At 58.9% G+C, this 27,005-nt stretch overlaps 1 protein-coding gene across 1 annotated transcript; it reads left to right on the forward strand.

The window, feature by feature from the left end:
- Positions 1-299: 299 nt before the first annotated feature.
- Positions 300-26,762, forward strand: PLOD1 (procollagen-lysine,2-oxoglutarate 5-dioxygenase 1). Its single transcript, XM_027570409.2, has 19 exons — positions 300-457; positions 8,007-8,098; positions 9,178-9,311; positions 9,715-9,878; positions 10,902-11,014; positions 12,360-12,423; positions 14,248-14,345; positions 15,243-15,344; positions 15,908-16,039; positions 17,427-17,548; positions 18,775-18,879; positions 19,252-19,377; positions 19,642-19,783; positions 20,403-20,516; positions 21,114-21,179; positions 21,718-21,822; positions 23,375-23,521; positions 24,251-24,376; positions 25,894-26,762. Exons 1-19 carry the CDS (start codon positions 382-384, stop codon positions 26,047-26,049), a joined length of 2,184 nt encoding a protein of 727 aa, XP_027426210.1. The 5' UTR covers positions 300-381; the 3' UTR covers positions 26,050-26,762.
- The last annotated feature ends 243 nt before the right edge of the window (positions 26,763-27,005 follow it).

Here is a 27,005-nt window from a genome sequence, read left to right on the forward strand (position 1 = left end):
GATGCACTTTCTGCATTTCCAGCAGCCCGGAGGCTCTCGCCAGGGAGGTGGATGCCTCTGAACTCCCTGAACACCCCCCTGCCCCCCAACTCCCACCCACCGTGTCTAGCGGTGGAGAAGCCCGGGGAGAAGGGAGGGAGGAGGACCGGCCGGCGGAAGGACCCGGGAGCCGCCCCAGCTCGGAGAGGCCCGGGGTCGGGCGAGTCTGCGGGAAAACCCCTCCCCGGGGCGGGAGGCGGCGGCGGCGGGGAGGGAGCAGAGGGCGGTGCGACACCGCCCCCGGGGCGGGCCCTGTGCGTGGCAGCCGGACCGCCGGCCCCGTCGCGAAGTTTCCAGGCTGCGAGCGCCGCCGGGCCGGCCGGACGTCCCCAGACCCCGGCCATGCGGCCGCTGCTGCTCCTAGCCCCGCTGGGCTGGCTGCTCCTGGCCGAAGCGAAGGGCGACGCCAAGCCGGAGGGTGAGGGCGCGGGCCGGGGCCCGGGGGGGCGGGGGAGGGGGCGCTGGTCCGGGGGCAGCTGGTCTGCACGGGAGGCCTGGGCTTCCGAGGGGATCCGGGTTCCGGTCACTTGGCCACTGACTCGCTGGCGACTTGGACGAATCACTTCCCCTGTTGGGACTGCGGTTCCCGCGTGGGTGCAGCCGGGAGGGGAGGGGCACGGAGAGGGTCAAATCGTAATAGCTCCCGTAATAGTAGTAACAGCGGCTTCTGTTTATGGAGCACTTACTACGGGCCGGGCAGCAGTGAAGCATGACCTCAACCCTCCGAGGTGTTTTCTGCTTTTATCCCCCTTTGCCCGCTGGGCAAACTAAGGCTCCAGAGTCGATTCACTTGCCCAAGATCACACAGCGTGTGGGCCTTGGAACCAGGAGTGACAGCCAGGTGTGTCTTGGTCCGTGGGAGCCACTGGGCATCCCCAGCCACGGGGGTGGGGAGTGGCATGGGGGGCCCCCACGGCAGAGCCTTGTACACTTTTGGGGGACCTCTGTGGTCTGCGCTGCCCCTGCTGGGTGGTGGGTCCTCCTCGCTCCAGGTAGCACAGCAGGAAGCAGGCTCAGACAGGTGCGCTGACTGCCTAGTGTTGTCCAGTCCTGGAACAACGGGTTGTTTGGTTCAGGATCTGCTGGACTCTGCATCTTCATCATGTTCCTTCTCCATCCTCAAGGCAGATTGGATTTCAGAGTGTGCCCCACCGTTCTGCGTGGGTCCTCCTGCCCTCCCCGCCCCTCTCTCGGCCACCTCCAGGGCTGCCTGCTGAGCCTCTGAGAGGAGCTGGAGGGGGCAGGCTGGTAGGGTAGCAGACCCTCACCAGGGGAGAGGGTGGGAACTGCCATTTCTCAGTACCTCCTTTGTGCCAGGTTGTGCCCAAGGCCACATGTCTCCCAGTGGTAAAGCCCGTGGTGACTAATTTCTGTGAAGCTTGGTGTTCTAGCCTGCAAACTGGGGGCAATGGTACCGGAGTCCTAGTGCTCTTGCCAGGATTCCATGGGATGAGGCCCACTGGTGAGGGTTCAGCTCAATGCCTGGCCTGTATAGGCCTTTTCTTTCTTGGACCCAGCACTGCCTGCTTTCCTGGAGTATCCCTGCAGGGTAGTGAAACAGGTCAAAAAAAAATCCAGTGAGCCAGGTGCTGAGCACAGGGCTGGGCTGGTGGTGTGTGCAAAAGGCCTGTGGCCTGGGTCTACTCACTGGTCGGGAGCCAGGAGCCCTGTAATAGCCTTTGTTTCCTGGGCCTGTCTTTGCCCTGCTTCTGCTGATGTGGGCTCCGTCCACCCCCAGACCATTCCAGGAGAGAAAACTCCCACCGCCCACAGCAAAGCCCCCAGAGATGAGTGAGAGGGACCAAATCAGTGACAGGCCTTCAGGTGCCCTGACCCCAGCAGCAGGTGATGGGAGGGGACAGAGTAGACAGAAGGTAGCCCCCACTAAGAGTGCAGGATCCAGTGTGTCAACGATCCAGGCAGAGCACCTGGCAGATAGTAAGTAGATAGTAGATTGATGGACAAGAAGCATCGGGTGGCCAGACATGGAGCTAATATCAAGCCACTCTCAAGTTGAGGCCCTTCGCTTCCCTTACTCCATTCAGACCCTTTTGATAAGTAAGGAATCATTAGCCCCATTTTGCAGATAGCAAGACTGAGGCCCCAAAAGGTTAAATACCTGGTCTCCAGTTGCTGTAGGTGGTTGGAGGTGGAGTCGTTGACTGGAACTGAGACCCACTTCTCCTGACCCCTGTTGGGGGCGGGGGCGGGGGGGGGTGCTGTTTCCTGGAGGTCCTATCGGGAGGAGTCTGCTCAACTTCCACAGACCCAGCTGATGGGGGGACCCTCAGCCTGCTGGCTAGGACGCTGTGGGAGGGTGGTTTGTCCTGCAGGCCCACTGACTGGTGTCAGGAGGGAGAGACACCCCAGCAGCCGTCAGAGAGGCCTCCTGGGAGCTTGTCCGCCCCGTACCCGAGCAGATATGGGTTTGGCACGTGGAGAGAAAGACGGAGTTTTCACTTTAGGGAGCTCCCAATTTTAGGGGAGGACACAGAGGTCCTCTCCCTAGTAGATGCCCAGTATTATGCAGGAGATACAACCCTTCTTTCCCAGAATGACCTGTGCTTGAGAAAGGGGACATTGCCTTATGCTGCGGGGGGGGGGGGGTCCCCAGACCAATGTGGGGGACAGAAAAAGGGTGTCAACAAAGCAACATCCAAACAAGCAAATTTTCATAGAGTTGGGAGCAGGAGAGTCCAGATGCCCCCTGGTCCTGTCTCCCTTTTGTAGAGGCTTCTAGCTGATCACTGTCCTCTGCCTGGGCTCCCACCTGTCCCTCCGGGCCTTGGTTTGGCCATGGAGAGGGAATGACCAGCTGGAGCTTGGTGGCTGCCTTTCTGAGACTCCAGGAGGTCAATAGGGCGTGGGCGGGGGTTGTGGGTCGTGCTGTTCCACGCAGGGAATGGAAAGGTCCCAGGAGTCAGGCAGGCCCAGCTGGATGTGCACGCGCGTGTGCGTGCGTGTGTGTGTGTGTGTGTGTGTGTGTGTGTGCGCGCGCGTGTGTGTGTGTGTGTTGGCGGGGGGAGTGTCTGAGGACACCTCAGGGGACTGAAACCCAGGAGAGTCACACTTGGCTCCTGGGCACTGGGAATCCACATCTCCTGCCATTCTGCCACACCCGGTTTATGGCTTCCGTTCAAGCCTGGGGCTCGGTGAGCCCGGAGGATGGGGGAGGAGCTTCATTCATCATTCATTCCCAATCCCCAGAGAGCAGACGGGGGGGGGGGGGGGGGGGGGGGGGGGGGGGGGGCGGGGGGGCTTCCTAATGGTGTCCACAGCCTTGTGTGGGCTGGCCCTGCTTGGGGGGGTGGGCATCAGCTGCAGCACAGCGCCCCAGGCCTAAGTTCTCAGCCTTGTCTTCAGACCCCAGCGAGGTGTCTTCCTACCCCCACCCCCAGGCCCCTGGGCTCAGCCTCTCCGCATCATTCTTGCTCTCCGGAAGGAAGATAGCTTTTCTGTATCGGGGACCCCTAAGGGCAGCAGCTGGCCTTCTCTCCGGGGAGGTTCCCTATGACAAGAACCCGTGTGGCCCCCACGGCCAGGAACTGTGCTAAGCACTTCACAGACTAGCACATTCAGTCCTCACAAAAGTCTCTGGAGGAAGGTACTAGGGCTGCTAGGAACCCATTTTACAGATGAGGAGACAGGCCCAGAGAGGCTAAGTTACTCATCCAGCAGTCTGTCTGCCACTCCGCCCTGCTCCCTGCCGCTCGCCTCTGCTGCTCCTGGAGCACAGCTGGTCTGTCTGGGGAAGTGGGCCAGGAGCCCTAGGTGTCAGGCCTCACTCGGACCCTGGCTTTAGCCCCGGGCGGGTCTGCCGGACCAGCCAGAAAGCAGGGGAGGTGGGGGGGGGGGGGGCCGGGTCGGGCCCTGGTGCTCGGAACCGAATCCTCCACGGTGTCGCCCTGTGGCATGCCCTGCACATGCTCTGGCTGCCCTCTGTGGGACTGGAGCTGAGTGTCCAGCCGCACTGGGGATGCCTGATTGAGGGCAGCTGGACGTGCTGGATTCGGTCGCAGCATTCCAGGGTGTTGGACGGGGAAACGATGAGGGTGAGAACACGGGCATTTGGAATTCCAGCTCACTCTCTTCTCACTTCAAGCTTCTGTGACCTTCAGCAGGGTATTTAGCCTCTCTGTGCCTCAGCTTCCTCACCTGCACAAGGGGGGATAGAAATATCACCCGCCACACGGGCTGTTGATCGTTAAGTGTGATAGTGAACATAACACACTTCGTGTAGCATGTGGCATCTGGTAAGGGCTCAGCCAATGACGGTGCTTACTAGAATCACGTGCCCACCGTGCTTCCTAAGGCCAGACAGTGCACACCAGACATCCTGAGTCACACTCAATCCCAGCCACGGGTAGGGGCAAGGAGGCCAAGGAGATGAAGATGTGAGTCTGGTCCAGCAAAGGGAGAAGGGGCAGGTTTATACTGGTGCGTCACCTGCTGGGCCGGCCGATGGCGCACCAGATAAGGGGAGGGGATGACAGAGGGCTTCATGGAGGACCAAGGCCTCTTTAGGAGGAAGAGTGAGTTGTGCAGGCAGGACAAGGGAATGGGGCAAAGGCTGGGTTCAGTGAGACAGCTTTCGTGGGGGTGGGCGGTGTTGAGAGGTAATGCCGGGGTCCCTTGGGGGGAGGGGCCTGCCTGGGGTTCTCTTGCTGTGAACCACCCCCAGGCCCCTCCATTGGAGCCCAGAGTCAGGACCAGGGGATGGGCTGGATCAGAGGTTTCCAAATGTGGCTGGCCTCAGAAGTTACCCAGGAGATGTAGGAAAAATCCAGACTTCTGGGCCCATCTCAAACCTCTGGTCCTGGGGCCCAGGAGTCTAGAGTTCACAAGCGTCCCTCATGATGCTGATATGCAGGCAGGTTTGGGACTCTGGACTGGGTGATCTTTTCGAGTCCTCAGCCAGGGAAGCAGGCACTAGATGTGTGAAGGCCCTGGTGGAGCGCCTGGCAGCACCAAGGAAAATAGAGAAGAGACAGGCTGAGTTGCTGGGGAGGGTCCAGCATGGCCTGGGGCCCTCTCCTCCACCTCAGCGAGGGTCTCTTCAGACAGATGGAGACACAGAGCTGGTCCCTGTCCCAGGCCTGGGCATTGCATGCACGGGTTAAGAGAAGCGGCTCTGGATCCAGGCTTCTGCGTCCCACCGCCTGGTGCTACCACTTCCTGGCTCCCTTGGGCAAGTTACCATTTCCGAGCCTTGGTTTCTAACTGTAGAGTGGGGGGTTAGGACCAGGAAAGGGCTTAGAACCAAGTACGGTTTGTCGAAGGTGTTCGGTAAAGGTTAGCTATCTTGTACCGTGATTTGGTAGAGGGAACTCAGAAAGGGAGCCTCAAGATGCCCACGCCATCCCCTTTGCCTTAACCCTGCATCCTGGCTTCAGGAGCCCTGATCCAGCACCTTACACAGACACACATGCTGGCTTTTTCCATCCACGAAACGTGACACTTTTTCTGTCCCCAGCAGCCCCTGCCAAGGACAGGAGGGCCTCGGAGCTGGTGACTCGCCTCTCCTCACTTGTGGGGGAGACTTCACCATCCTGGCAAGAATTGGGGGAGCCTTTCTTCAAGTGTGAGCAGCAGCCCGCTTACCTGGTCCCCAGGGTCAGGTGGTGAGGCCTCCCCTCTCCACACCTGCCTAGTGAATCCACCCCAGGTCTTTGGGCCCACTTCCAGTGGATTCCTGCCAAAACCTGCTGGGCCGCTCCCTGCTCTGGGGCCTGCAGCCTGCCGAGCTCTGCCAGCTCAGCCAGCTCTGCCCAGCAGGACCCCTTTGTTCTCAGCCCGGGCCCCTCTTGCTTTCACAGAGTGGGGGTGTAAGGGAAGGCCTTACTTGCCTGTGTTGGGCGGGTCTGTTTACCCAGAAAAGCATTATGTCCTGGACCCCAGTGAAAACAGTCCTGAGCACTGCAAATGGGTGGGTGGGTGGGGGGGGGGGTCCTGCCTCTAAGGGCAGGAGAGAGGTCAGGAGAAATCTGAGAAGGCTTCATAGAGGTGGTGGCAGGAAAGGGGTGTCACTGTTACTGGCCCTGGGACCTGGAGGAAGATTAGGGAAAGGGTAGAGAGAGGGGGAGCTGGGGCAGAAGGGGAAGAGCCCAGTAAGGTGAGACCCCTGGCTGGGGGAGGGCCCTCTCAGTGGAGTGAATGAGTATGTCACTGGGCCAATCAGGGAGGGCCTTGAATGCCAGGGCAAGGTGTTTGCCTCTCACTGATCAGTTCTTGAGGTAGGCACAGTGGTCTCAGTTACCCACGGGCAACCACGGTCCGGAAGCATATGATCCTCCTTCTGAGGACATGTCAGTACTAGCCTAACTATGTCACAGTGCTACATCTTCATCTTATTTCCTCTTGTCCTGTAGTGTGTGTGGGTTTTTTTTGTTTTTTTGAGAGAGAGTGCTCACACAAGCTGGGGGGAGAGGGGCAGAGGGAGGGGGAGAAGCAGACTCCCCACGGAGCAGGGAGCCAAATGCTGGGCTTGATCCCAGGACCCTGAGATTATGACCTGAGCAAAGGCAGATGCTTAGTGGACTGAGCCACCCAGGTGCCCCTTGTCATTTAGGGTTTTTATATCTCACACCATCACAAGAAGGGGGAGTTCAGTGCAGTGAGGTATTTTGAGAGGCCCCATTGATATAATGTTTATTACAGTATATTGTTATTATTGTCCTATTTTATATGGCTAATCTCTTACTGTGCCTGATTTATAATTAAACTGCGTCATAGGTATGGACCCAGAGGAAGAAACATAGTATGTATAGGGTCTGGTACTCTGTGGTTTCAGGCATCCACTGGGGGTCTTGGAATTCATCTCCCATGGATAAAGGGGGGGCTGCAGGGCTCGAACTCCATAACCCGAAGACCAAGAGTCGTGTGCTCTACTGACGACCAAGCCAGCCAGACGCCCCTGCTGTACTGTTATTGTCCCTATTTTACAAAGGGGGAACTGGAGCCCAGAAAAATCAGGGACTTGTCCAAGGTCACAGAACTGGTAAGAAGCAAAGCTAGGATTCTGACCAGGCAGGCCAGCTACAGAGCCTTTACTTCTCAGATAACACAGCTTCGAATTGTGATCTGGAAGGGACGGCCCCGGGGCTTCCAGAGATGCTGTCTGGGGAGTTGTTTCCAGCAGGTTCTATTGCAGAGGTGAAGCCACACCACAGAGCCTGAGAAGGTCTCTTGTTAAAAAGGTTGTACAGCTGCTCTGGTCAGAGCTAAGGATTCATTTCTTTTCTTTCTTCTGTGAAGATTTTATTTATTTATTTGAGAGAGAGAGCATGAGCAATGGAAGTGGCAGGCAGAGGCAGAGGGAGAAGCAGACTCCCCACTGAGCAGGGAGCCCGACATGGGGCTCGATCCCAGGACCCTGGGGCCATGACGTGAGCCAGAGGCAGACCCTTAACTGACTGAGCCCCCCAGGTGCCCCAGAAGCTAAGGATTTCAAGTCGGTTTCCCCTCAGGATCCGCTCACAGGTTCTCCCGTGGTGGCCGAGTGAGGCTCGGCAAGACTGTTGGGATAGACGAGCAGCGTGTGCCCCGGGCACAGGCTTGGAGAGCAGGGGCCATCCCTGGGCCCCTGTCCAGCACTGGCCAGAGAGGTGTTCAGCACTCCTGGTGTTCAGCATTCAGGGCGAATCCCTGCCTCCGCCCCTGTGCAAGGCCAGAGCCCCCTAAATACGGAGAGACCCAGCCCCACAGTGCGACGTGCAGACACCTCTGCTCTGGACACCTCCTGTCACGCCAGTCCGTTCCCAGGCGGATGGGACCCTGGAGGAGAATTGGGAGCCCTGTGTTCCGACCCTTGGCACGTCCTTCCTACCTGGGCCTTGGGCCCTTGTCTATAACGGGTAGACACGAGGACGCGTCCTGCTGGGATTTGACACATCTGGGAACAGTGACCTGCTCTTGCCTGTCGCCCCTCCCCCTCCAGTGCGGTTCACCACGCCCTCCTCTGTCCACAGACGGCCTGTTAGTCCTCACGGTGGCCACGAGGGAGACCGAAGGCTTCCGGCGCTTCAAGCGTTCGGGCCAGTTCTTCAACTACAAGATCCAGGCAAGGGGCTCCCCGGGGCGGGAGGGGGGCAGGGCAGCCAAGGGGTGGCGGGAGAGTCCAGGAGCTGGGTTTTTGCCCTTCCCAAACTGATGGGGGCCACTGGGAAAGCTTCTGGAAGCCCAAAAGATGAGGACGAGTTAGGAAAAGCAAGAGGGGGAGAACGTAAACAAAGTCTGGGAGGCGCTGGAGATGGGAGAGTGGGGGAAGTGAGACAGGAGGGTTGTGTGGCCAGGCCCACGCTGGGGGGGGATGCGTGTGGGGCTGGTTTAGAAGGCAAGGCCTGGGAACCAGCATTTGCACCAGTCCCCCCAGGTGACTTTGGGATGGCCATAGGTTAGAGATGGTACCTGCGTAAACACCGCTCTAAAGAAACCCAGGCCAACGCCCAGTCTGCCTGGTGTCCTCTGTGTGCGGTGTGGGGGGCTTAGCCCTGCAGGGAGACATTCCTCCATTTACCGGAGTGTGCTGAGTGCCTCCTCCTGCCAGGCACAGTGGTAGGCGCTGGGAACAGAATGGTGGACAAGGCAGACCGTGGCACTGCCTACACAGCTTACAGTCTAGTGGCATTAAGCCAGAAAGAAAACAGATTAGTTCACATGAATGCGGGTTGAAGCAGAGGGTTGCTTCAGGCATAGCTGGATCTAGGGGTTCAAGCTCCATGATAAGGGCTTCGTCTTTCCATCTCTAGGTCCTGTTGGTCTTCCTTTGCCGACACGCTCTCTCTGCATGGTGGCAAGATGACCACCAGCTACAGACCCACATGCCCCAGCTTCTCAACCTCAGCAGAACTAGACAGCCTTTCCTTAGTTTGAACAGAAGAGCCCCAGGGAAGACTCCCACAGGCCATGCTTAGGTCTCAGGGTTCCCAGAAGGATGGAACACACTGATGGGTCAGGTGTGGTCACATGACCCAACCCCCCTCCCCCAGGCCCATCAGCTTCAGGTACCTTGTAGAATGGCTTCCCCATAGGTGCTGGACAGACACAGGCAGAGATGGTCACTGTCCAGGTGGGGGTGAAATTTTGGCTGGTGAGATAGTTCTTTGCCAAAAGCCCATGTTAAGGGGCCTTTCTCTGCAGGCACTGGGCCTGGGAGAGGACTGGAGTGGGGAGAAGGGGTCGTCGGCCGGTGGAGGGCTGAAGGTCCGGCTGCTAAAGAAAGCTCTGGAGAAGCACGCGGACAAGGAGAACCTGGTCATTCTCTTCACAGACAGGTAGGTAGCTGGGGGCCTCCTGGGCAGGGCCCCTCAGCAGAGAGATGGAATATTCTAGAGTGAGGCCCTTGCAGAATAAGGGGGAGGAGGGGGGATCACTCCAGCTAAGGTTGTCTATAGTTTTTTTGGGGGGGGGGGGTCTGTGAGCCCAGAAAAGACCATTGCCATTGGTGGTGAGGAGGTGCGCAAGGGGGCCTGCCCAGGTCGGGTGAGCCATGCTTCGAGCGTGAGGAGGGCACCGGGGTGGGGACCATCTCTCTGCCCAGGGTGGGGTGGAAACACTGCAGGCCAGGCCGGAGACAACAGGGCAGATCCGTTTCCCAGGGGTGGCTCGGAAGGAGGTACCCTCGTGAGCCCCTGCTCACCTCTGCCCTGCTCCCGATTCCCCCGGCTCTGGCTGCAGCTACGACGTGGTATTTGCATCGGGGCCTCGAGAGCTCCTGAAGAAGTTCCGACAGGCCAGGAGTCAGGTGGTCTTCTCGGCCGAGGAGCTCATTTACCCGGACCGCAGGCTGGAGGCCAAGTACCCGGCCGTGTCCGACGGCAAGAGGTTCCTGGGCTCTGGAGGTGAGGAGCCTGGGTGCAGAGAGCATGGCAGGGCTGGGCGGACTCCAGAGGGGTCCGTCCACTGTCATCAGGATGTCCCCCCTGCAGTCGGCCTCATCTCGTGAACAGCCACCCATCTGCACAGGGGAAAACCGGAGTCACCCCTGAATGTCCTCCCTCGGGCCCCCCACCCCTCAGTCCGTGGGCCGGTCATGCCGCTCCCGCTTTGAAAGACCTCTCGAGTCCACCCCGACTGGCACCGCCTCCCTTGGCTCCTGGCCGGTTGTAGTAGTCTCCTGCCTGCTCTGCCAGCCTCTACCCTCACCCCTTCCAGGCCATTCTCCATCCAGCAGCCAGGCACAAATCCACACACATCACTCAGTGGCTTCATATTGCATGGAGGCTAAAATCTGTATTTTATTCTGGATTCCTCTGTCGAGCCACAGAAGAGGGTCCACCCCCTGGCAGCCACGTTTCCCCATTGGCCGAGAGAGTTAGCACCATCTAGATGGCCTGGTCCTGGCCCAGGGCTGGCGGTGTTCTCCCTTTCCCTGGCTGGCCCCTTTTCCCGTTTTTCTCTCTCCTTACCCATCTGCACTGTGGCCAAGGTGCCGTGTGGGCTTTTTCCTCTGAGCCCCCCCATGCACTGAGTGACCGTGGCCCAGCCTCTGCCCTTCTCTGGGCCAAATTTCCCAGATGACTATAGAAAGGGGGCTCCTGGCCTCTGCCCCACCAGCTATGCTCTCCAGGGACTCCTGGTGTGATCCATTCGTTCACCACCCGTGTGGCGCCCAGCACCTGAGCTGGGGCAGGTTAGTGGGTACAGTGATCTTTCTCTGCGAGCTCAGTGGGAATTTGTCACCAAGTGGCATTAGCTAGCAAGGCACTTTCAGCTTACGGACACTACCTCTGCTCAATCCAGGAGGACTTCTAAGAGAAGGTGAAGGAGGGGGAGGTGAATGAAAGTGGATGCTGGGACAAGGCTCCTGACTTGGAGGCCGGAAGCTAAGTGTCTGTCTTTGCGTGTCCCCCACCAACCTGCAGGCTTCATCGGTTATGCCCCCAACCTCAGCAAACTTGTGGCCGAGTGGGAAGGCCAGGACAGTGACAGCGACCAGCTCTTTTATACCAAGATCTTCTTGGACCCAGAGAAGAGGGTAAGGGCCAGCCGGGGGGGTGTGTGTGTCGGAGGGGGGTGGGTGGCGCTGGGGCATCTTAATGCTGGATCTTGATGCTGCAGTGGGAGCAGCGCCCCTGAGGCCTGACCCCCTGGGTTGGGCATTGACACCCCCATGTATCCATTCACCGATTCACCGATGTATTCAGCAGCTACTTATTGGGCGCCTGTGTGTGAGATGCTGTCAGGTGCAGGGTTGGGATGTGGCAGTGAATGAGACAGTTGGGGTCTCCACCCTCATGGACCCTCAGGTCGGGGAGGCAGGAGTTTATGACCTCACATCTGTAGTGATGGTGTTGAAAGGAACCGACAGGCTGAGTTGCCCCTGCCCCACCTTGCCTGGGAGGCTCCCGGCGGGCTGATGAGGTCTTGGCCAGACTTATGCCCCAGCCTCCGAGCCTGTCTTCAGGAGAGGTCATCGAGGGGACTGAAGATGGCAGGCCTGGACCCGTGTCGCCCCAAACCAGCCAGTGTCCTCTGGGCAGGCAGGAAACTCGGAGAGTCCTTGGAGGGTCAGGATTCCTGGATTCTGCCCCGCTTACCCCCCCAACCCCTATCCGTGCCATGCTGTGTGACCTAGGGTAAGTCACTTCTCCTTTCTGGCCCTCGGTTTTTGTCATCCACGAAATAATGGAACAAAGCGGTTGGACCTGTGCAGTCGAAATGTGAACTTGATCTCTAAACTCAGTCCTTCCTCCTCCTTCCCCTTTGCCTCCTGTGACACCACTTGCAGAAGCTCAGGGTCCCAGACATAAAAGTGGAGCCGCTCTCTGTGGGATGAGGGCCAAGCCGAGGGTTCCACTTGTCTTCCTTGGCCTGGCTTAGGTCTCCATGAGACACGGTTGAATCTTGAAGAGGCAACATTGCGCATGAACAGGGAACCTCAGGGCCAGGCTCCTGGGGTTCAGATGCCAGCTTGGGCTGTTATTAGCTGTGTGACCTTAGGCGAGTTAACCAACCTCTCTGTGCCTTATTTTTTTAAATCTGTAAAAGGTAGTACTTTCCCGTAAGGATGTTGTGTGGATTAAATTAATTAATGTATCTGTAGTACTTCGTGATTGACAGTAAAGCAGAAAACAAGCGTTTGTTGTCATCATGGTGGTTTGTGCTTGAACCAGCTGTTTCCCTTCGATGCCTTCCAATTCTGAAAGTGCCTGGACCAGCAGATCCTAGGGCGAGCAGCTGCCCCGGTGTGACAGGGCAGGGTGGGTGTGGGGAGAGGAGATGGCAGAAGTGGGAGGGCAGACTCCCCGCACTGGGCGTGGTGGGGCCTCACCCCTGCCAGGGCCTGTCCCTGCTACATCCTGGTGTCTCCTTTCCTGCAGGAGCGGATCAACATCACCCTGGACCACCGCTGCCGCATCTTCCAGAACCTGGATGGAGCTCTGGGTGAGCAGCCCCCACGGGCTCTCTGGCCACCGTGCTGGGAGGTGGCCTGGCCCCATCCGAGGTCCCCAGCGGCTGCCTGGATGTCCTGGGGCAGAAGTGTGTTTCTCGGGGGGTGGAGAAAGGGCCAAGAGGTCAGTCTAAGAGCCTGCGGGACACCAGGGCGGGAGGCAGCCGCTCAGCCTGGGAGCAGCTGGGCGATGCTCACCACGGGTGCCTGCCCCCTGCCCTGCAGCCCTGGCTCTTACAGGGGAGCCTGCTCCCCTCCTTCCCTGCCCTCCCACCTCCCAGGTGAAGGCTTCCTGGGCTCGCATGGGGACTGACCTGACAGGAGGGCAACGGATGGCTTGGGAAGCAGAGAGGCTGCCTGGTCCTTAAAACCAGAAACACCCTGGGGCTGGCCCCAAATGCATGGCTGGTGATGACATTCCTTTGTCTTCCTGGGTGACCTCGGACAAGTTTCTCTCTCTCTCTCTCTCTCACACACACACACACACACACACACACACACACACACACACACACACCCTCAGACCTCTCTCTCTCTCTCTCTCACACACACACACACACACACACACACACACACACACACACACACACACACCCTCAGACCTCATTTTCCCGTCTTTGGAAAGGAGTAGTTAGACCCAATAGCTGATTGGTGATTTACACACACACACACACACACACACACACACACACACACACCCCTCAGACCTCATTTTCACACACACACACACACACACACACACACACACACACACACACACACACACACCCTCAGACCTCATTTTCACACACACACACACACACACACACACACACACACACACCCCTCAGACCTCATTTTCACACACACACACACACACACACACACACACACACACACACACACACCCCTCAGACCTCATTTTCACACACACACACACACACACACACACACACACACACACACACACACACACACACACACACACACACACACACACACACACACACACCCTCAGACCTCATTTTCCCGTCTTTGGAAAGGAGTAGTTAGACCCAATAGCTGATTGGTGATTTTATGGGGTAAATGGAATCTTATTTTTTGAGAATCTAGTGAACACTATGACTCCTTTCTTGGGAAGGTGCAGAAGTGTCCACATCCTTTTGTCTGTGGCTTCTGGGAGTGCATGGACCTACATTAAGAAGCCTGGTCCAGAACACTTTTGGGGAAGCCAGGAACTTACGTGGAGGGGCCCCCACGCATGACCACCTACACAGAGGGCCTGCCTTCCCAGTGTCTCCCAGGCTGCTGATGAAAGGCCCCTCTGCATTTATAACTGTCGGACAGGCAGTTTCCTCCTGCTGTCTAATGGGGTCAGAGCAAGAGGGTTAGGGTCCTGCGGGAGGAACTCTCTCCACCAGGACAGGATCTGTCCCCCACCCTGCCCAGGACTTCCCCTTGGGCTGGCGTATTCTCAGTACTGCTCTGCATGCCTGTCAGAACGGCTACCCCAGGCTCTGTCCCGGGGCTTCTCTGAGCTGGAGCTGGAGCTGGAGCTGGGATGTTTCAGGTCTTTGCTTTGTCCCTTTCCCTGCTTCTGGCTCCAAGAAGTCATCACAGTAAATACTAGGGGTTGCTGTGGATTCCATGTGCTGGGCAGGGTGCTAAGTGCTTGCCCAACATGGACTCCTCCTACTCTTACCCCCATCTCACAGACGAGGAAATTCAAGGCTCAAAGAGGTGGTGTTGTAGCCCGGAACATGCCCTGGGTGGAAGCTAGGATTTGAGCTTGGCCTCCGGGCCTGACGGTGGATGTGTCTGTGCTTTGTGACCCCCAGATGAGGTCGTGCTCAAGTTTGAGATGGGCCACGTGAGAGCGAGGAACCTTGCCTACGACACCCTCCCGGTCCTGATTCACGGCAATGGGCCTACCAAGGTAGGGAGAGGCCCCAGCCCACAGGGGAAGAGCGGGAGAGAGGCCAGAGGCCCAAGTCTGCTCTCATCGTGACCCCACAGCTTCTCCTTGGGGTCAGGGCCCCCTGGGCCCCGTTGCCACCTCGCTGCCTCTGTCCTTGCGTCTGAGTTCAGCGTGGTGCCTTGTCTCCTTGCTGTGGTGGTCAGTGATGTTCATCCCTGCTCAGCTACAGGACACAGAGGAGGTCACTGTCCCCATCAGGGCCTCAGCTGGGCCACCTGAGTCATCTGCATCCCGTCATCCCAGGGCAGACTTGTTTCTTCGTGCAACAAACATTTACTGAGTGTTTGCACTGGGATACAAGGCAGAGTCAGTCTTGAGCGGGACAGACTGGTTCCTGTGCTCCTGGGGCTCAGAAGGAGCTGGGGTGCAGGCCAGACCTCATGGGCCCTGGGGAACCAGCCCTGGCTTACAGCACACTGCTTCAAGTGTGGTCCTCGACCCCCTCCGCTCCGCCCCCCCCTCCACTGTGTCGGAGTCACGTGGCCGGGAGAGAACAGGGCGAGTGTGAAAGCAGATTTCCTGACCCCGCTCCAGAGCTGCTCAGTGGGACTCTCTGGGGTGGGGGCCTGGCCAGCAAGCTGCATTTTACAAGCTCCTGGCAGATCCAGAGGTGAAGGTACGGCAGAATGCCAAGCCCTCCCTCTGCCCTCAGAGCAGCTTTGGAGATCTCCGGAGGGACAGAACATTCTCTCTAAAACCTGCCCCAAATAAAGTCACATTCCTGCCCCATTAGAGGGCTGGGGTGTGGGTACCCCAGGGGCCGATGGAGGTGTGACTCAGTGGTTACAGATGGGTGGGCCTGGCCCAGACCCCACATCTCAGACCCCATGTCTCAGACCGCACGTTTCCCTACAGCTGCAGCTGAACTACCTGGGCAACTACATCCCACGCTTCTGGACCTTCGAGACGGGCTGCGCTGTGTGTGATGAGGGCCTGCGTAGCCTCAGGGGCATTGGGGTACAGCCGCCGGTTGTGAGGGGCTCGGTCTCCTTGGATGGGGTGGAAGAGACTATTGTCTTTGGTGGGAGGTAAAGGGATCACCTTTCTCTCTGGGGTTCCATCTTCCTCTTCACCCAGGCACCTCCTCCTGGAAGCCTTCTCAGATTACACATGGCTCCAGCTCACACCCCACCTCCAGCCATGCCAAAGTTCTGGTTCCTTCAGCCTGAGTCCTCCTACAGCCCCCTCATCTCACGGACCTTACTCCTCATTTATAGCTCACTTCAAACCCATGCCAGCCAGGCTCTCTGACAGCAGGCCATCAGCTGGTCCTGGCTCCAAGTCTAGGCTCACTCTGCCCAGCTGGGACCTCCTCCTCCGGCTTCCTTCTGCTTCCACGCCGGTCCCTGCTTCTGCCTGCCTGCACACACTGCTTGGAGCTGCGTGGCCCAGGCCCCTTTCCTGCTAAGTCTGCACACCTCTGCCTCCGGCTCTGGGTCCCTCAGGCCACCCTACGGGCTCAGCAGTGGCCCGGTGGCTGGACATTGCCGGCCCCTCACGCTGCCCCCCTCCCGATGCAGGATGAAGCTCTGCCCACAGTCCTGGTCGGCGTGTTCATCGAACAGCCCACGCCGTTCCTATCGCTGTTCTTCCAGCGGCTTCTTCGTCTCCGCTACCCCCGGAAACAGATGCGGCTTTTCATTCACAACCACGTGAGTAGCAGGCCCTTGGTGGGGTTGCCGTGTGGCTGGGGTAAAGGCGGACCGGCTGGGTAGAGGTGTGACCTTGCGTACATTCCTCAACCTTTCTGTGCTTCAGTTTTCTCCTCTCTTAAATCGGGAGAGAAGAGTGCCGACCACGGGGATTTGCTACAAGGGTTCAACAAGTGGGCACGTGGGATGCAGGGGCGCCTGCCATGGGGGAGGCACATGATAGGCGCTCCTCGCTGTCAGCATCGGCGTGGTTTCCCTCCCTGTCTCATTCAGGCCCTCCTGATTTGATTCGGTGACAAATGGGTTTTCACGCCCCTGCGTACCTTCTGGGGAATCGGGGAGAGCCCTGAGGCCTGCTGCTTTGTGGGGAGCAGGCCCGGGCTCAGGATTCCCGGCTCCTTCCCTCTCCTCTCCTTAGCTGGATAAAGTCTCAGCTCTGCTTTTGCTTATCCCAGTTTCCATAATTGGGGTGCCAGATAGACTCTCCGGTCCTCCCTGTTGTCCAGGCTCCTTGTCTTCATGTCCTCTTAACTGCCCCATCCAGTGTCACCCCTTTCTGAGACGTCTCAGCCCCGACAGTCTACACCCCATGCCCGGGGCCCCACGCCCAGCTCTGCCTGGGCCACAGACACTCATTCAGCTGTGCCACATGGAAACAGGAGAAGGGTGTGGGCCTGGCCCTTGGGAGGCTCCCAGCTTCCCTGGAGACGTGAAATGGCACAACCATGAATTCCGACTCTGTGACTGGGCGTGGAAGAAGAGAGCACTCACAGGCCTTCTTTGGGGTCCTTCTGTGTGCTCCGTCTGTCTTGTTGGCTCCTGACAGTGACCCCGTGAGGGAGGCACAGTCACCTTCCCATTTTACAAGGGAGGGCACCAGAGCTGAGTCGGGGGAAGTGGCTGGTCAGAGGTCACGCAGCTGAGTGTAGCAGAGCCGGGCTTCGCTCGAAATCCTGGGTTTGCTTCTAGAGTTCCCGCTCTTTCTACTTCCCCAGGCAAGGGGCCCGGGTGTGGACTGTTGTTTTTCCAAGTGTGGCCCAAGGATCACCTGGAGCATTTTGCAACGAAGCAGATCCCTGGGCCACACTCCAGACCAGAATAAATGACTCTGGATATGGGGCCTGTGGGGTGGGGGGGTGCTGTCCTAGAGACAGGCTCTTTAAGAGGCCAGTGGGCCTGGCCTGGTCCAGGGAGGATGCTCAAGGATGGCTGGGGAAGGGCACTCCAGGCAGGAGGCCTGGCATGGGCAAAGGCCTGGAGGTCGGAGAGCCAACGGCCAGCAGTGTGTGGGGACTGAAGGGGAGTGGATGCAGTCCCAGAGGGTGCTCCGGTCCTGGGGGGGTGGAGCCTGTGTCCGCCTCCTCACCCTCCCTTCCCCCACCCCTAGGAGCAACACCATAAGGCTCAGGTGGAGCAGTTCTTGACAGAGCACGGCGGCGAGTACCAGTCCGTGAAACTGGTGGGCCCCGAGGTTCGGGTGGCCAATGCTGACGCCAGGAACGTGGGCGCGTGAGTTGGGGGCCACTGCACCATGGTGTCTCTGCTGACGGTCGTGGGCGGGGCGGGGGCGGGGGCTGGTCCCAGGGTGTCAGGAGCATCAGGCCAGATGCTGTGTGTGTTCTCCAGCAAGTTCCTGCCCCTGTCTGAGCCTCAGCGTCCCCATCTGTCAAATGGGGAAATGCTCTCTGCCCTGCCCACCTGGGGGCTCCTGGGTGGGGCTGAGCAGTGTCATTTGGGTGCAGGAAGGAAATCAGAGAAAGAGGAAGAACTGGAGGGCCAGAAGTAGATAAATGCTGACAGAGACCATCTCTGATTTTTCCCTTATTATTCAAACAAACAAACAAGTCATCTGTGTTGACCGTGGAAGAATTAGTTCAGATCCGAGGCTGGTGAACTTTCCTGTAAAGGACTAGGTAGTAACTCCGTGTGCGTCGGCTCTGTGGTGTAGCATGACAGATGTGACTGTGCTCTAACAGAATTTTATTTTATTTTATTTATGCATTTGACAGAGAGAGGGAACACAAGCAGGGGGAGTGGGAGAGGGAGAAGCAAGCCTCCCGCCGAGCAGGGAGCCCGATGCGGGGCTCGATCCCAGGACCCTGGGATCATGGCCTGAGCCGAAGGCAGGCGCTTAACGACTGAGCCACCCAGGCACCCCCAGAATTTTGTTTATGGACCCTGAAATTTGAATTTCATATGGTTTTTATGTCACTTTAAGAAAATTTTTTCCCCCAGCCATTTAAAACTGCAAGACAGTCTTTAGCTCATGAGCTGTGCGATACCAGGCAGGGGGCTGGATCCGGACCGTGCACTCCAGTTTGCTGAGCCCTGGGCCAGATAAACAAAAAGAGCATACCTTTGTAAGGCTTTCCAGCCAGGTCACCAAACTGCGCTTCGGAAGGGCAGAACCGGTTTACCCCCCTAGCCCCGGGCAGTGTAGGAACCTGTCAGGGGGCCATGCTTTCCCCAGTACGGGGGTTTTCAGGGCACCTGACACCAGTTGCTGAGTGAGCTCTGGGTGTTCACCTTGAGAGGCTAGTATAGTAGCCCAGGGTCTGGGTTCCAACCTGCACCGGGGCTGGCCTGACCCCTTTAAACACCCTTGGCTGGTTCCCTGTGGTCATGGATGGGGACAGTCCTGGAGAGCAACAGCTGCAGGGCACTCCGGGACCCTGGGTGAGGAGAGGATGGCGCCAGAGCCCCACCCCCGCTGAGCCCAGGTCCCCAACCTGTAGGGACCTGTGCCGGCAGGACCGTAGCTGTACCTACTACTTCAGCGTGGACGCCGACGTGGCCCTGACTGAGCCTAAAACCCTGCGCCTACTGATCGAGCAGAACAAGTGAGGCTGTGGGTGGGCGGCAGCAGTCGGCCGCCAGGCCCTCCGAGCCCCGGCGCCCACTCCGGGCCCGCCCTGCCGTGCCTTCCTTGTCCACCTCTCCCTCGGCCTCCCCTCCTACCCTGTGCCTGCCCCAGCCTGGCAGCCTCGGCTCGGTCCAGGATGTTCCCTCCTCCCACCCTCTGCCCCTGGCTGCCCCGTTGGAGGGGGTGGGGACCCCAGGTGGGCCAGCCCCCCCTCCCCCGCTCCAGGCCCTCCCCCAGGGGGTGCTTGCGGGTGGAAAGGTCGCCACCCTCCCCTTCCCCACACCCAGCTAGATCTGCCCCAGGCTCCCTGTGGGCCGAGGGATTCCCACTGAGGTGCTCCCTTCCTCAGGAACGTCCTTGCCCCCTTGATGACCCGCCATGGGAGGCTGTGGTCGAACTTCTGGGGCGCGCTGAGCGCAGATGGTTACTACGCCCGCTCTGAGGACTATGTGGACATTGTGCAGGGCCGGCGTGTGTGAGTACCTGCGGGGTGGGAACCCCCTCCTCTGTCTCCCCCCCCGTGGTACTATCCTCGAAGCCCTCAAACTGCTGCTGGACCCAAAGCAAGGACGACTGCAGTTAAACACATGGAAGGACTTCCTGACAATTCTCCTGCCCCCGTGGGCCCAAGTCAGCCCTGTTGTGCCCTCCCAGCCTGTGACTTCCCCTCGCCCGGGGCCCCAGCCCCCCAGCCTGTGACGGGCCTGCGGCCCCCTCCATCCTCCTCTCTCACCCTTAGGGGTGTCTGGAACGTGCCCTACATCTCGAACGTCTACCTGATCAAGGGCAGTGCCCTGCGGGCCGAGCTGCAGCAGACAGACCTGTTCCACCACAGCAAGCTGGACCCCGACATGGCCTTCTGTGCCAATATCCGGCAGCAGGTCGGCCTGGGCTGGGCAGTCAGACGAGGCCCTATTGATGGAGAAGGTGGTCTCTCTCTGCCACCTTACGCCCTGGAGCTTCTGAGATGCCAGGGCCTGGTGGGGGGCACTTGGGGCACCAGGCGTGAGGCCTGGTCCTTGGGGTCTGTGGGGATCATGTTAGTGGACCCGGTTTCCGCACCCCTCTATTTTATGTACATTTTCAATAGAGCCAAAAACCCCAAAGTTTCCACCTAAATATACTCCCAAGTCACGTGCCCGAGAGACACCCTTACCATACCCCTGCACCCCACCCAATATGTTTTTGTGGTTATTTTTTTTTAAAGCGACAGCACGATGACGTTTTCCCCATGCCCAAGACTTCAGGACCGGACACCATCCTTTGCTTTTACGCATTTGTTCTTTCATTCCCATTCGGTCCTCCAGGAAGCCCTCCTTGGTTGTATCCCATGTCAGGGCTGGGCTGGGTGCTGGGGAGATGAGGTGGGGTGACCCACACTTGGTTCCCTGATCTCCAACTTAATGGGCAGAGGAGGCTGCAGCCGTGCCTCTCCTGGGCCGTGCATGGGACTGTGGGGGTCGGGGTGGGAGTCTCTTCCATCCGGCCTGTTCTCCCTAGGATGTGTTCATGTTCCTGACCAACCGGCACACCTTTGGCCACCTGCTCTCCCTGGACAGCTACCAGACCAGCCACCTCCACAATGACCTCTGGGAGGTGTTCAGCAATCCCGAGGTGAGGCCCTGGCTGGATGGGCAGGGGAGGGAGAAGAAGGGACTCCAGTGAGCCTGTGGGGTCAGCCTGAGGAGGGGTCGGGCCCCGTAGGCCACCTGCCTTCCCCCACCCCAGGGACCCAGTTGGGCAGGGCAGGGCTCTTGAGAGGCAGCGCCATCTAGTGGAGGAGGAGGGACCAGGAGTCAGGCCTCCCTTGGTGGACCATCGGTTGAGCCTCTGTCTTTGGGGCCTCAGTTCTCTTAGCTCTAAAATGGGTATACTATCCCAGTCTCACTCACTTCTGAGGGTGTCGTGAAGATCAGAGGAGGAGAGAGTGCTGAAATGTTCCTAGACATTGTGAGCCTGTGGCTGACGTGGGTCCACGCACACACCTGTACACACACATGCACGCACATGCACGCACCTGCACACACATGCAGGTACACACGTGGACGCCAGCCCCTGCAGGCACACATTCACCCACATTGCACGGGGGAGGAACTGGGGGAGGAACCCCCTCTTGGAGCGTCCTGTGGAGTTGGGCAAGGGGTGAGCCCAGCTGGCCCAGGCCAGGCCTGAGGACCCCGCCTGCGTGCCCCCCCCCCACCTACCCCCCAGGACTGGAAGGAGAAGTACATCCACGAGAACTACACCAAGGCCTTGGCAGGGAAGCTGGTAGAGATGGTAAGGACTGGGCACCTCTGGGAACAAAGGTGCTGGATGTACACCCTGCACCTGCTGTCGGGGATGAAGGACAGAGGGAGGAAACTAGCTGCCCCAAGGGAGGTGGGGAGGCACCTTTCTGGGCCCCAGCAGCGCCTGGGCGAGGGAGTGGGTGGTAGGATGGCCCCTCCTCCCGTTGTCGCTTCCCGGCTGGAGTCTGCAGGGGCCTTGGGACCTTGGGTTTCTCCTCCGGCCCAGGCCCAGGCGAGAAAGAGGAAGAACAGCCCCGAATTTGGTCTCAGCTGGGGACCAGGGGCCAGTAGCGAGAAACTGTGCACATTCCTTTCCTGGCCCTGCACCGGGAGCCCTTGGCTGAGAAGGGCCAGCACTGAGCTCTGCTTCCTTCCCCTTTTTGCGGCTCGCAGACCAGGGCGTGGGGAAGGGCCTGGGCTGCATGAGGGGCCTTGCCTGTGGTGGCTGCCGCAGAGAGCTGTGGAGGTGGGGGAAGGTGCTGCGGGGCCCCTCTGGACCCCTGTGACTGAGTCCCCGCCCTCCCCAGCCTTGCCCAGACGTCTACTGGTTCCCCATCTTCACGGAAGCGGCCTGTGACGAGCTGGTGGAGGAGATGGAGCACTACGGCCAGTGGTCTCTGGGAGATAACAAGGTGGGCGTGGTGCCTGGGCTAGGGATGCGGGGAGGCCGCCCCTCCACCCATGCCTGCCCTCCGGGCTCTTTCCCTGGCAAGCCAGCCAGCCTCTCTGGGACTCTTCAGATGGGTGCTCTGGCACTTAGGAGTGGGGGAGATTGGGAAATGGGATGGAGTGTGGGTCCCCGAGCTGCCGGGACCACGAGATGACTGGGAGCCTCCTTAATCTTGAATTGCTTGATTTCCGGCTCCTGGTTTGTTAGAATGATTTAGCTTCCTTTACCAGATTGGGTGTGTCATGGGGGAGGAATGAGCAAGTGTGGGATGAGGAAGAATTAGGAACATCAGTGCCATGTTCACCAGACAGCAGAAGCAGGGGGCGCGTCAGGCTGAGAGGCTGTGCGTTCCCCGGAGGAGGAATCCTGTACCTGCATTCATCTTGGAAAGTTCAGGGAACGTTTTTTTTTTTTTTTTAAGGGAGGGGAAGGGGGGGTAGAGAAGAGAGAGACTATTAAGTAGACTCCACTCCGTGCTCAGCGTGGAGCCTGATGGAGGGTTCGATCCCACAATCCTGAGATCATGACCTGAGCCGAAATCAAGTCGGACACTCAACCAGTTGAGCCACCCAGGCGCCCCAAGTTCAGGGAGCACTTTTAAAGGCACATGAGGCCCCGGGCCTGTGTGCCTCAGAGCCTGACTAATGTTTGACCTGGCAGCTGGACCTAGTCCACGGGCTTTGGTGGCTGAGATGATCTCCAGAAGCCAGTAACTGGGATAGTGCAGGCTTTCTGGGGTCTGGCTGGCCCTCGTCCTCCAGGGCCCAGGTCAGCGCTGGGACTCTAGGGCCCGACCTAACCCATGGCCCTCTGCACTGGTTTTCTCTGCGGTGTCACAAATCCGCACAGAGCTTCACGACTTCAGACCACACCCACGTATCCTCTGCGGGTTTCTGTGGGTCGGGAGTCCTCATGTGGTTTAGCCGGATCCTCTGCTCAGGGTCTCACGAGGCTGCAGTCGAGATGTCAGCCAGGACTGGGGTCTCCTCTGAGGCTCGGGGTCCTACTCTGAGCTTCTGGGGCAGAACTCACGTCCCTGCTTCCTCCAGCCGGCAGGAGAGTCTCTCTCTTCAAGATCGTTTATTTTATTTTTTTTAAAGATTTTATTTATTTATTTGACAGAGAGATAGGGAGCACAAGCAGGCAGAGTGGCAGGCAGAGGGAGAGGGAGAAGCAGGCTTCCTGCGGAGCAGGGACCCGGACGTGGGGCTTGATCCCAGGACCCCGGGATCATGACCTGAGCCAAAGGCAGCCGCTCAACCGACTGAGCCACCGAGGCGCCCCCAAGATCCTCGTTTAAATGCCCACCCGGGACAGTCTCCCTTGTGATGAACCCAAAGTCAATGAACTAGTCACCTTACTTCTCTCTGCAGAGGCCCCTCACTTGGCCCCCTACCCTGACCTTTTCCCATCACGTTCACTGGCCAGGTGGTGGGGGGTCAGACAGCCCACACCCCAGGCGGCCGTCTTCGAACTCTGCTTACCACGCTTCCCTCGGTCATGGTCATTTCCAGGACAGCCGCATCCAGGGTGGCTACGAAAACGTGCCGACCATCGACATCCACATGAACCAGATCAGCTTTGAGCGGGAGTGGCACAAGTTCCTGATGGAGTACATCGCCCCCATGACGGAGAAGCTCTACCCCGGCTACTATACCAGGGTGGGCGCGCCTGGGAGGCCACCGGGGTGGGGGCAGGGCTGGAGCGGCTCGGGAGGGGAGAGGGGGAAAGGAAAGAGGGCAGCCGCAGCTTGCAGGAGAGGCCTGAAAATTTGGTCTCCAGGTGGGTGTGCAGTCTCCTCCCATGGTTGGGGGAGTGGGGGGGCTCTGGAAGAGTCCAAGGTAGGGGCAGCCCACCTTGCCTGTGGCCTCTGACCGCACCCCTTTGACTCCTTCCTCCATGTCCTTAAATCCTGCCTCGGTAATGCTTCTGCAGGCTCCCCACACAAGCCAGTGCACCCATTCCTCTCTCAGCTCTCCACTGAGAGCCTGCTGACGGCCCCCTTTGGCTTTTGCCCTCCTTCCCTCCCTCACTGCCTCATGCGCAAGCTTTTCTCCGGACACCTGGTTCCACTGCCTGGGCCCTGCCCTCAAGGAATTGGCAGCCTGCCTGGTTGCCATGAAGGGTTGTAAAGATTCGGTTCACTCCTTCTGCCCTGCTTCCCCCCCCTTCCTCCTCTCCCTTTCCTTCCCTTCCTTCTGTCCTTTCCTCCCTCCACACATTTTTACCGAGAACCTCCCCTAGGCCGGGCTCTGGGGAGCACCATGTGAAACCCTGCCCTCCGAGAGCCAACATTCCCCGAGACCCCGAGATGAAGGGCCCCTTCTGTGCACCCCGGCCTCTCCTGCTCTTCAGCGGCCCTTGTTCTCCTTCCCACTCCCTTGACACAGGCCCAGTTCGACCTGGCCTTTGTTGTCCGCTACAAGCCGGACGAGCAGCCCTCACTCATGCCGCACCACGATGCCTCCACCTTTACCATCAACATCGCCCTGAACCGGGTGGGCGTGGATTATGAGGTGAGCAGCTTACAGGGTGGTTGAGGAGGTGGCGGGGCCCAAGGGGCCCGGTGCCGGAGAACCAGAGAGAAAGGGAAGGCCTCTGTGCTTGTGGAGCAGGGGCACAGGAGGTCAGAGGCCAGACTGCGTGGACCTGGAGCCTGCCTGCCCGCTCTCACCAGCTCTGTGGCCTCGGACATGTTTCTTAGGCTCTCGGTTTCCTCATATCTTAGTTGGGAAAATGTAGGGCGCCCTTCGTAGAAATGCTATGAGAATTCCACAAGCTCATCCAGGTGAGTGCTTACGTGGACGCCCAGTAAGCACTCAAGGCCTGCGAGCCGTTTGTGATGATGAGTTTAGGGCTTCCATCATTCTTGGAAGTAAGGGCTGCTTTCAGAATGGCGGGACGGGGTCAGTCCGGGTGTGGGGCTCAGGCTTGTGGCTGGATGGGAGAGCTGGGGAAACCAAGAGGATGGGGGTGGAGAGGGGACAGTTCTGGGGGCCTCAGGGCCCCACGGGAGGCCTCTGGGTGTGATCGGCTTGGGGGGGCCATTCATTCATTCCTTTACTTTAATAAGCTACTATTTCTTTTTCTTTAAAGATTTTATTTATTTATTTGACAGAGAGAGAGAAAGCGAGAGAGGGAACACAAGCAGGGAGTAGCAGGGGGTATTGGGAGAGGGAGAAGCAGGCTTCCTGCGGAGCAGGGAGCCCGATGTGGGGCTCGATCCCAGGACCCTGGGATCATGACCTAAGCCGAAGGCAGATGCTTAATGACTGAGCCACCCAGGCGCCCCTTAAGCTACTATTTCTAAGCGTTTCGGGGACTCAGGCCTGGCCTGGCCACAGTGAAAGACACCCGTACAAACACCTCTCATTTTTTTGGAGAGTTTACCATGTACCAGGGGTTCTCCTAGAGGACAATTTTGTCCCTGCCCCCCCCCCCCCCAGCCCCTGGGGACATTGGCAATATCTGAAGACATTTTTGGTTGTCACAACTGTGGCAGTGCTGCTGAGAGCTAGCGAGTAGAGGCTGGGCGCCCAGGACAGCCCCCCACCAAAGGAGAATTCCTTGGCCCCTGGCAACGATGACTGAACAACAGTACACATGTACTTAGTACCATCGAACTGCACACTTCAAAATGTTTACGATGGTAAAGTTTATGTCATGTGTCTTTTTGGCCCAATTAAAAAAAAAGAGTTTTCTGGCCACAAATGTCCACGGGGGCCAAGGTTGAGAAAGCCTTCCGTAAGCTCTTACTCATCTCACTGAAATCTCGTGACCCTGTGAGGTTAATGCCCATTTCCCAGAAGGGAAAACTGAGGCCTGGGTTGGTGACAAAGTTGGTAAAGCACGTAGCCGGCATTTGCCCAGGGCAGCCTGACTCCCAGGCTGGGCGCCCCAGGTGGGCTGTGCCGAGGGCCGCGGGGCACCCTCCCCCGCCCCCCGGGGGAGGGGGCCTCAGACAGAAGAATCCGGTGGCGGTGGGGGAAGGGACCTGCTTCCCCTTGGAGAACTGACGCTTCCCGTCTTCCAGGGCGGGGGCTGTCGGTTTCTGCGCTATAACTGTTCCATCCGAGCCCCACGGAAGGGCTGGACCCTCATGCACCCTGGGCGACTGACGCACTACCATGAGGGGCTCCCCACCACCAGGGGCACCCGCTACATCGCCGTGTCCTTCGTCGATCCCTAATCGGCCAGGCCAGGCCACCTCAGACCTCTTCCTCTTTGCCAACAACCACTGCCCAGCAGCACTCTGGGGCCTCGGGGTCCCAGCCTCCAGGCTCTTGGAGCCCCCGTTGGAGAGACTCGGCCACGAGCCAGAGGCAGAGCCCACTTCCTCGGCTGGGGCTTTCGTGGTGCTCTGGACCCAGCCCAGGGAGACACTGTTCCTGTTCATTGCTTTGTAGCAACTTGTCCTTTCCCACCCGGCTTCCTGAAAAAACCCAGGCCTCTTCCTCTGCTTCTTCCGTGGCGGGGGTCGGAGGGGGGGTGGAATTGAGCAGAACAGGGGCTTAGCCAGCTGCCCAGAGAGGCTCTAGGGGTGACAAGGCAGCCCCAGACCTCCTGCCGGACAGAGCTGCAGCCCCAGGACTTCTGCTCCGGGCCTCGGGGCAAACACAGAGACCTGGATCAGATTCAGGGCCCTCCCTGCCCCCGGGGACTGCTGAAGCCCTTTCCTCCGTGGCTCCTGTCGTGGGAGCAGAACCTTGTGCCCTGGAGAGAATGACTCGGAAAATCTCCTGGGAGACGGGAAAGGTATCAATGCCACAGCTTCGTCCTCGGCGTGCGGGGAGGGAGTGAGACGCCCACACACTGCAGTGCGTAACCCTGTCCTGGATGCCTCCGGAGAGAGGGACAGACAGTCAGAAACAGGAGAGTTTCTATTAAAGGTCATTCAAACTACGGAGTGGGAGATGCTTGGGTGGGCGAGTGTGTACGTGACAGGGCGAGTGTCTGCAGGGAGACATTTAAGAGCCCAGGGCTGCCCAGAAGGGCTGTGTCAGCAGACGTGGTGACATGTGTTTCCCAAACACAGTCGTGTGTGATCCCTGCGTCGTCCGTGTATTCCGGAAAGCCTTACACGTGAGCTAGGTGCAGGCCGCTGGGGCACACTTCATCCTCTCTCAAGATCTGCATCGAGTGCTC

This window comes from Zalophus californianus, chromosome 4, assembly GCF_009762305.2.
Source record: "Zalophus californianus isolate mZalCal1 chromosome 4, mZalCal1.pri.v2, whole genome shotgun sequence".
NCBI classification, from domain to species: domain Eukaryota; kingdom Metazoa; phylum Chordata; class Mammalia; order Carnivora; family Otariidae; genus Zalophus; species Zalophus californianus.

Coding starts and splice junctions, on each gene's coding strand:
- PLOD1 (XM_027570409.2), top strand. CDS start 382: ATGCGGCCGCTGCTGCTCCTAGCCCCGCTGGGCTGGCTGCTCCTGGCC. Junction 20,517..21,113: donor AGGTGTTCAGCAATCCCGAG/GTGAGGCCCTGG, acceptor CCTACCCCCCAG/GACTGGAAGGAGAAGTACAT. Junction 23,522..24,250: donor ACCCCGGCTACTATACCAGG/GTGGGCGCGCCT, acceptor CCCTTGACACAG/GCCCAGTTCGACCTGGCCTT.